This window comes from Glossina fuscipes, unplaced genomic scaffold (assembly GCF_014805625.2).
Source record: "Glossina fuscipes isolate IAEA_lab_2018 unplaced genomic scaffold, Yale_Gfus_2 90, whole genome shotgun sequence".
Classification (NCBI taxonomy): Eukaryota; Metazoa; Arthropoda; class Insecta; order Diptera; family Glossinidae; genus Glossina; species Glossina fuscipes.
Window position 1 is genome coordinate 2,287,600 of NW_023998444.1, and position 10,265 is coordinate 2,297,864.

A 10,265-nucleotide genomic window follows, 5' to 3' on the forward strand; every position below is an offset into this window, starting at 1 on the left:
TCCGTCTTCGAACATTTTAATTGACATTCTCTTTCGTTAGTTTCATTGGATATCACTCGCAACAAAATCCGCAAGTTTTCTTTATATAGTAATTTCTTATATAAATATTTCTTAATTGGTTTTTTCGTATGTTTGGTTCTGCCATCTTAAAATGTTTAAGTTTTTTGGATCAGGAAAAGATGACAGCTGCGCAAAACGTTGTGCACCTGTTAAACCAGATGAAGGCGAATTTGAGTAAATAAGTGCTGGGAATTAAATGTGAAGCATTAAACTATAAAAATTTGAATTTTCTTTCAGCAAAGATGCCGAGGTCGTAGTAACACCTCTAGGCTCAGTTGGAGGTGCAAAATTAATCTCTGTGTATGGTCACGAATACTATAGCTTTGAGGGAATTCCGTATGCTGAACCGCCTTTGGGGCAGTTACGTTTCAAATCTCCTGTACCAGTTAAAACTTGGACCGGCATTAAGGATTGCCGTTATTCTAATCGCAAAGCCATGCAAAAGAATTTACAAGGCGTAATAGAGGGCTCTGAAGATTGCCTCTATTTGAACATATTTAGCAAAGATGTGCGTATGCGAAATAATTATTATAGGATTTTTTATAGGAATTCGCATAAATTATTACTTTATAAATATTCAGATACATAGTAAGACAAAACTACCGGTCATGGTGTGGATACACGGTGGGGGATTTAGCATGGGAAGTTGCATCAAAGATTATATATGTGGCCCTGATTACTTCATGATGGAAGACATAGTCTTAGTTACTTTCAATTATCGTTTGTCAATGTTCGGTATGATTATTTCGCAACATTTTTTTCTTATTCACATTTTATTTAACTATATATTCTAGGTTTTCTCAGCCTTTGCGATCCTAGCGTTTCCGTTCCCGGTAATGCTGGTTTAAAGGATCAAGTATTGGCCCTAAAATGGGTTAAAAATAATATTTCCTATTTTGGAGGCGATGTTAGTTGTATCACTTTATTTGGACAGGATGCAGGAGCAGTTTCAGTACATTTTATGCTTAGCACAGATCGTGCTTGTAATTTATTTCATAAAGCAATTTGTCAATCCGGTTGCATGTTACACGATTGGGCCATAAGTTATGACGCAATCGAAATGTCTTATCTTCTTGCATGCCGAAAAGGCTACAAAGGTTCTAGGGATGACGATAAAAGCATTTTGAAATTTTTGCAATCAGTACCAGCCGAAAAATTGGTTGATATAGATGATCTCGATACTGTGGGACGATATAAGGGTTACTTTTCCGCCTTTATGCCTTCAATTGAACCGTACGAAAGCGATGATTCTATTATAGCTAAACCTATTTGGGAATTAATTAGAAGCGCATGGGGTAATAATGTACCGCTTATTCTCGGTGCCACTTCATTTGAGGGTTTGTGCATGTATCCGGTGCTGAAAAAGATACCAGAACTTTTGGAAAGACTTAGAAATAAATGGGAAAGACTTTTGCCCAATGACGTGACTGCTTGCGACGATCAAACGAAATTGATAGAAAACGTAATGGCAACTCATGGTGTTGACAGCAATATAGGCAGAGAAAATATGTGTGCTCTTTTGGATGTAAGTATAATGAGAAACGTTTATACCACATAGATATTATATTATAGATATATAAAGCGGGGCTTAAAACTTCTTTTGAATGCAAGAAGTTCACCAATGTTCTTACTTTATTTGCTTACTTCGGTAATAACTGCGTATTACAAAGTTTACGTTTCAAGAACTATATATACCCCTCAAATAATATGTTACGTCCTTCCAAATTGGAAAGAAATTTTTCAACACTTGTACTTCACGAATTGCTGATGCCGTGATTGACATGGCTTACTTAAACTTGTTACATTGGTATAACTAAAAATTCACCCCATGTTTACATTTGTCCTGTCCACGATTATCTGAAAGCATAGTAAAAATTACTCTAACTTGGCGAATATCTGCAGCGTATTATGAGCACGCCCCCCTCCCCTTTTCATACCAGCAAAAAAAAAAAAAAACATTGCTCTCGAAAACAAATAGTTCAGACCTTTTACCACTCGAAGCACTTTTTTAACAAATTTCCTTATGTTATTTTAGTAGGAGATAAAGCTTTATAGTAATTTGGTTATCTAAAGGTTTCTTAGATCCGCCTATTACTGATAACAAATGTACGGATATTTCTTAAAATTCTTTTTTTTCTATCTTTTTAGTACTACTCTTATCGCTTATTCTTGCATGGAATGCGTCGTTTTTTATTAGCACGCTGCAAATATGCTAAAGCATCTACCTATCACTATCGTTTTGACCATGATACAACCAATTTTAATCATCATCGTATTATATACTGCGGCAATGATGTCAGCTCAGGTGTTGCTCATGGAGATGATTTATCGTATCTTTTCTATTCGTATTATACGATTAAACCGAAACCTGAGACGTGCGAGTATTCCGTGATAAAGCGTATGATCAAAATGTTAACAGCATTTGCTAAGACCTCAAACCCGAATTGTGAATATATATGTAATTGGTCGAGTATCTCTGAAGCAGGCATACAAAAATGGTTAAATATGGGCGCCGATTGGTCATTCATATCGATACCAAATGAAGTGGAGGAAAAATATGCAGCTTGGGATAATTTATACGGAGCTTGTTTAGTAGGGTAAAATAATATATGAAAAAATATGAAAAAGTAGACAATTGAGAAACAATTTATTATTTCGAATTTGAGAAAAAAAGAACAAAAAAAAAATGAATTAATTCGTGTAAATAAATTAAAAAAAGGAATCAAGAAATGTTTTGTTTGAAAATCTAATCGAGAAGCAGATTTGCAAAGCAACGCATATACGTTTTTACTTCAGAGTGACCGCTGTAGTTAGCGGCGGCCATTAGATAAAAGTTTTGGCATATGTTTAATAATTTGTTGTTCATCACATTTATTCTCAAATTCATCAAGTATATTTTCTAAGCAATCATCTTTGTAAAAGCTACGCAGCTGTTCATATTTTTCCGTACTCCAAAGATTATTTCTTGCTCAATTATTCGACCGTGATAACTGCCTCCCAAAATCAACCGTGTACTATGCGTATTACAGTAACAGGCAGAAAGAAGTAGGGATAAGGAATAGAGAGCGATGCCAGTCTGGGAGATGTTTATCTAAGCCGCCAGTGTTATGCCTTGACTAACGTACTACGCCTTCGACCGTACAACAGTCTACCTGATTGAGGTTTAAACCGTCGCACGCGGCGAATTAGATATCTTCACATGTTACAGATTAATGCAGAAAATATACATGTCTATCCGTTTTTTTTGGTGGCGCGCCGACTTCGGCATATATACCCTGCACCACTTGTATTACAGGATATATAAACATAGTGGCAAACAGGCAAAAGGGCTTATGATATACCCACCTTTTATTACACCGATCGATTCAGAATCATAATCTGAATTAATCTAAGCTTGTCTGTTTGTCTGTCCGTCTTATGTCTGTCAATGTAAATTTGTGTTCAAGCTACAGATCGCAAGTTTTGAGATATTACGATGAAGTTGGGTGTAGCGACGTGTTTTTATCAAGGACGAACGCTGCAACAACAAATGGTTCGGATCGGTTCACTTTTTTGACCACTCCCCATACAAAATCTTTATATGAAAAAAATTTTCAGACAATTTTTGTTTATATCAAAGAAAAGACTACATGAAGAGCTTATTATTTTAAATACTCAATAATGATTCTTATAAAATAATATGAGCCGACAGTCTCATCCCTAATCCTAAAATTTATGTTTTTGATCTAAACAAATTATAATAATTAATATAAAGCAAAATTATCTTTAAATAATTTTAAGAACATTTTCAAGATTGAAGGAGTGCGCCCTTGCACTGCAAAGAGATCTTCTTCCTATACCTGCCTGGGGGAAGCTTGCCACTCTAGTCTGGGCATTCTAACTCATTTGTGGATGGAGTTCCGCGATATGGCCGTATTCGACTAACAAGATAAGAAATTCAGTTCAAATTCAATGGGCAACCAGCGGCATATTACTCTAATTTATTTACTTTATAAAGATTTCTTGTCATTCAAAGACAGTTCTTATGAATCAGCGGTGGAGGACCATCCGTTGCGTCTATACAGAGTCTAACGTCAGTCAGTTTGTCCTGAGTCACATCGTCCTGACTAAGAATATCAACCTCTTTGGCTCCTAGAGTCCTCATTCTTTCGTATTGACACTGATAAATTTGTTTACGTTGTGACATATGTGGCGGTTGAATCCAAAAAAAGGTGCAAATTCTTTTGCCATTTCCTCTAAACATATATCTGATCTGATCGGCGTTGCCAATCAGTTTTTATTTACATTCGAAGATAAATCAGCTGACCCATCTGATTTCTCATCGCAGGGGTAACTCTAAATTTACGATATAACAAGTTTGTAAAATATAAAGATATAATAATGAAGGGACCGAAAAGGACCTCCGATTTTGGTCCCCACAAGTACTTTTAATAAATTGAATTACTTTGAGAAAAAATTTTCACAATCCTTTTTCTGCAGTCCTATGTCCCTAAATAATCTGGGGAATACTTTCAAAAGTATTGAAATGCAGCTACATTTGAAATGCATTTCAAAGTTGAAATATTTCAATTATTATGTTCTGCCATTCCGTTGTCGGAAAGCGCAAGTGTCACTTTTCTTTCTTATTTTCTTTTTTTTTTTTTTTTGGTTAGTTTGATTTGAAATCACTCACAACAACGTAGACAAGTTTTCGACCTATAAGCATTGATTTGTTTGTTTTCAAAATGTTAACTGCCGCGGTTCACAAAATTTTAGAATATTTGCGTTTACGAAACAACGATCGTTCTAGTTGGTACTTAAGTATTAACTGCAAATATCCGGATAATTAATGCAAAAGTAAAACTTGGATTTTCTTCTTTTTTTAGCGAACGTTTTCAGACTGTAAAAACAACGCAAGGGATGATCCGAGGATTGAAATTGAAATCTGTTTATGATGACTCATACTATAGTTTTGAAGGTATTCCATATGCCGAACCTCCCGTGGGCAAGTTACGTTTTAAATCTCCCGTACCGCCTAAGAAATGGCGTGGCGTTAGAGACTGCTGCAGATTTACATGTAAAGCCATTCAAAAGAATCAACAGGGGGTAATAGAAGGCACTGAAGATTGTCTCTATTTGAATGTCTACAGCAAAAATGTACGAAATTGAAAAATATTTGAAGGAACCCTCCGCAAATCATTGTTTTCCTAAATTTTAAGATAAATTGTTCAAACAGCAAATTGCCGGTAATGGTGTGGATACATGGTGGTGGATTTACTACTGGAAGCGGCATCAGAAATTTTATTTGTGGCCCTGATTATTTCATGATGGAAAATATAGTTTTAGTTACTTTCAATTATCGTCTATCAATGTTCGGTACATTTTTATCCATAATTACTCGCATTTTTTATTTATTTATTATCACTTTTTAGGCTTTCTCAGTCTTTGCGATCCGCGCGTACAAGTACCGGGTAATGCCGGTTTGAAGGATCAAATGTTAGCCATACAATGGGTTAAGGATAATATTGACTATTTTGGCGGTGATTCTGAAAACATAACTTTATTTGGACAGGATGCTGGAGGAGCTTCAGTTCACTATTTGTTAAGTTCCGAACATACCCGGGACTTATTTCAAAAGGCAATTATTCAATCTGGTTGCTTTTTACATGAATGGGCCTTAAGTTTTGATGCCGTTCAATTGTCTTATCTTCTTGCGTGCCGAAAAGGATATCAAGGTCCGAAGGAGAATGATAAATGCATCTTAGAATATTTGCAATCAGTACCAGCCGAAATATTGGTTGATATAGATGATCTTGATGTTTTGGGACGATATAAAGGTTACCTATATGCATTCCTGCCTTCTGTGGAACCGTACGAAAGTGGCGACTCAATTATAACAAAACCGGTATGGGATTTAATTAGATGCGGATGGGGTAACAATATACCGCTTATGATTGGCGGTACTTCTTTCGAGGGCTTATGCATGTATCCGATATTGAAAAAGATACCGGAACTATTAGAGAGACTTAGAAAAAAACGCGAAAGACTTCTGCCTAATGATATACCTTGCGGATGTGATTATTTAAATTTAACAGAGGAGCTAATTGGCGCACATTTCCGCGAAAATCAGATAAGCGAAGAAGACATTTTACCTTTTTTGGATGTAAGTAAATATTTTTATTTAAAATCATCGTATATTATTCAATAAGTCTTTGTTCGCGTCTGCATGCGTTTCAAATGGTAAAAATTCGGTGGACGTTAGTTTCGTTAGAAGTTAGTTAAGGAAAATCATTCCTATAATTAAATGCATGTTTCAGGTCACCCGTAAACTGTCTACATGAACTTCCTTACCTCGTTTTTTACATACTCTTTTTTCTTTTAATTTTTTGTAGTACTATTCCTATCGTTTATTCTGGCATGGAATGTATCGTTTATTGCAAGCTCGTTCTAAATACGGAAATGCGTCCACCTATCTATATCGCTTCGATTTTGATTCACCCACTTTTAATCATCATCGCACAATATATCTTGGCAACGATACCTATAGAGGCGTTGCTCATGGTGATGATTTATCGTATCTTTTCTTTTCTTACTATTCAGCTGTACTCGACACAAAATCACGAGAATATTTTATAATGAGACGTATGGTGAAAATATGGTCAACATTTGCTAAGAATTCTGATCCAAATTGCGAATTTGTATGCACTTGGGATGATATTAAGACATCGGGTCTATCTAAGTGGATGAATATCGCCTGTGAATTAACATTCGCTGATATCCCAGCGGATGTTCAGGAAAAATTTAAAATTTGGAACAATTTATACGGAAACCGTTTAATAGAGTAAATAAATTAATATAAAAGTAACAAAAGATGGATTAAAAATTTTAACAATAAATTTCAATTTTAAAAAATAATTTAAATAAATAAAAAAGAAAACCCAAAAAAATTTCGGTCGTTAGTCTGATTAAATAAGAAGAGAAAAAAAAAGAAGAAAAAATAAAGTAAATATATTAAGATTACCCGCGAGTTGTTTATCTGAGATAGTCTTAGCATTCAATGGCTGCTTACGTCAAACGTCTTTTAATTAGTTGGCCAAATGCCATCAGAGTGAAAAGGAATATAATTCCTTCTAAGGTGGGCCATCAGTACCGTGACCTAAAATATCTTTGCTTTCGCCTATGCTCCTATCCTCTTATCAATTTTGTCACATGCTTTGTTTCGGAGTATCATATAGCCTCTGGCCATATGAAGTGTTTGCCTCTGATACTGCAGAGATGGATTAATAATTTAAATATTCAGTGGTTATAGAAAAGGGATTGCGAAACCATCAAGAAAGAAGGGAAACACGTGGTCTCTGATAAAGCACGTAAAGCAGTTGATAATCAGTTTAAGTATATTCAGGTTACACGGCGCGTCATGCGAGGACACTTCAATGCAGTAGTAAACCTGCTTAAGACGAGCATGCGCCATAATGTGTTTAACCTGAAATGGCAAGCGCACGTTCAAAGTGTATAATTTTCATAGTCTAAGAGGTAATTTCCCAGAGATACTATCCAAGTGGACATCGTAGCTCAGTTTGCGATCCAGAATTACCGCCAGATATGACACAGTTTCTACCCAATCAATGGGCTTCTCATTTAATCTAATAGCCAAATTGGAGAAGTCGACCCGGGGAGAGCTTCAGCGGTGCTGGAGCCGATAGAAAATGTTTTTACTAAATCACCAAAAGGAACGATCAGCTTTGATGATTACATAGTTTTTTGAGTTTCTTGACATTGCTATGATTGATTGTTGGGATCTATTAAAGTTCGTTGCGATTTTAAATGAAAAATTTAATGTTTCGTAAATTAATAACGGTTGACGATCACTGTCTATATAGAGAGAGAGAGAGAGAGAGAGAGAGCGAAAAGTAAGTCAATGCTATTGTCAACAGCGGTCATTACTTACAAAAGTTATAGGTTTTAATGAATCGCAATGCTTCTCTAGTTTGAGTGATTGTAATCTAACTACCACGAGGCATGTGTCTCTATATAGACTCATTCTCTTTGAATATCCAATACATAAACGGAATTCATTTCGTCTTATTAACTACAATGACTAATTGAAATTTTAAGCGAGCTTTTATTAGGTAATTTAAAAAGTATTCCACTAACACCGACATGTATGTATATTTATAAGGTTTTCATGCTCGTTGGTTCATCTTTTCAATTTTGACATATACGTATTGGGTTCAGATCGCATGTTTAGATTTCTTTCACAAATAGGAATGCCCAAAGGGTCTTCAACAGTTAAAAACTTGACAGACATTGTATTCTTTTCGCCTCTATATTTCTAATTATGTCACACTATTATTTTTATCATTAATCATTAATATTTTGCATCGCTTATCGCGTAATATATCAAAGTAATCATCCACTTGTGGTACATTTGTGGTGTATTAAGTTCAGGTGGTTATACGCAACACGCAGAAGGGCTTGAGATAGACCAAACTTTTATTGTAGCGATTCAGCCAGATCGGTCAGGTCACCTGTCTGTCCGTCGGTCTGCCTTAATTTCTTGTGTGTAATCTATAGGTTGCAATTTTTAATAGTTTTTGATGAGATTTAGTACGTGTACCGAGCTGTTTGGCCCAGGAACGAAGGCTGTTGAAAATAGTTCGAATCGGACCACTGTTATGACCGTTCCGCCTGTGAAGCCTTATTGTGCAAAGCCGTTATATAAATAATTGCAATAAACAAATTGGTGTAGAGTACTTAACGGTGGGCCGCCTCCCATCATAGTGTTTTCACTTTATTTTGTATATTCTTATGCAACTTGGTAGCACTTTCTAGGTAACGGTCCAAATTAAAGACTTTACAAATAATTTCATAGCTCCGCGTGGGTTTCTTGACAACTTGACGCACAATTTCAAACCTAAATTTTGGATTGACTGTTTGTACTTTTAAAAATTGTTTACTAATTCCAAACCAACTTAGTTTCTATGTTTTTCTAACCTAATCGAAAGAGAGCAAGAGAAAACCATTTAGGACTGGCAAGGCAGATAAGTATGAATTCCGTTATCCACTTTAATTAAAAGTAAATCAGAATATGACAGTCGCGAAATACAAAAAATCCAATAATACTTCTGCGTGGAATTTATTCTTAAACCGATAGAAGTGAAACATTTGAAGCTCTTGTAAACGCTTTGGGCTTCCGCGAAGTCGAGTAAATAAGAATAGCGACCACTAAGTCCGTGTTCGCGGATTCAAATCTCAATGCGGTTGAATCATACTTGTTCGCAGCTATAGTGATGACAGCTTGGTCTGTAAAGGCATAAGACCTACCGATTGAGTGCTTACCTACTAGACGTCGGCCACAAACTCTTCTCCCTCTCTCTCTCTCTCTCTCTCTCTCTCTCTCTCTTTCTTCTCTTTCTAGCACGCGTACAGGACATCCCCTGAGTGATTTGTCACATTAGCATTTCTTGTCATTCTCTTAATTCTCTAGTAGAGGTTGGGGTATAAGTGTTTGTTAAGATTGTGCCCGGGAGGGCTTGGGATAGACCAACGTTTTTTTATACCGATCGATTCAGAAAATGATCCGGATCCGTCCGTCTGACAATCTGTCTGTCTGATCGCCGGTCCATCTGTCCGCCTGTTTGTCTTGTTCTCTTGTGTTCAACGTATGGACTGCAATTTTTAAAATATTTTGATGAAATTTAATAGACTGCCGTATTTTGTCCAAGGATGAACACAATTGCAAAAAAGTTCGGATTGGACTACTGTTTCGACCGCTTCCCATATAACGCCTTATTTTGCACAGTCAAAATGTGAATAACTTTAAGGTGATGGTAGGGTGTTTAATGGTAAACCTTTATTGTGTCTTTCCGGATTTTGTTTTATAAAAACGTTACTGTTTTTATTCATTTGACATATAACTTATGAGAGGGAAGTTTTATAATGAAAATTTTTTTTCCATACCTTGCAAACGTGCTCTATATGTTTGAAATGAAAACGAAACTCTAATGTATAATGTCGAGCTAGCAGACACTAGAGTTGTAAAGCTATTGACCTAGTCGGAGATATCGAAAATGCTTAATGGATAAATATATCTATAATTAATGAAAGCAGTCTTGCCTTAATTGTTTGTAACCAATATTCACTTTAAGACGTTTATTTCTTTCTTACTTATTTATCATTGTCATTATTATTAGTATTAGTATTGTATTTGTATTTGTTTTGTTGTT

General features: G+C 35.6%; 2 protein-coding genes across 2 annotated transcripts; both read left to right on the forward strand.

The window, feature by feature from the left end:
* The first annotated feature begins 151 nt into the window (after positions 1-151).
* Positions 152-2,661, forward strand: LOC119638573 (esterase B1-like). The gene is made up of 5 exons (XM_038035441.1): positions 152-234; positions 298-568; positions 642-795; positions 855-1,585; positions 2,209-2,661. The coding sequence occupies exons 1-5, from the start codon at positions 152-154 to the stop codon at positions 2,659-2,661; spliced, it is 1,692 nt and encodes a 563-aa protein (XP_037891369.1).
* A 2,123-nt stretch (positions 2,662-4,784) lies between these two features.
* Positions 4,785-6,884, forward strand: LOC119638575 (esterase B1-like). The gene is made up of 5 exons (XM_038035442.1): positions 4,785-4,852; positions 4,926-5,196; positions 5,259-5,415; positions 5,472-6,202; positions 6,432-6,884. Exons 1-5 carry the CDS (start codon positions 4,785-4,787, stop codon positions 6,882-6,884), a joined length of 1,680 nt encoding a protein of 559 aa, XP_037891370.1.
* Positions 6,885-10,265: the final 3,381 nt, after the last annotated feature.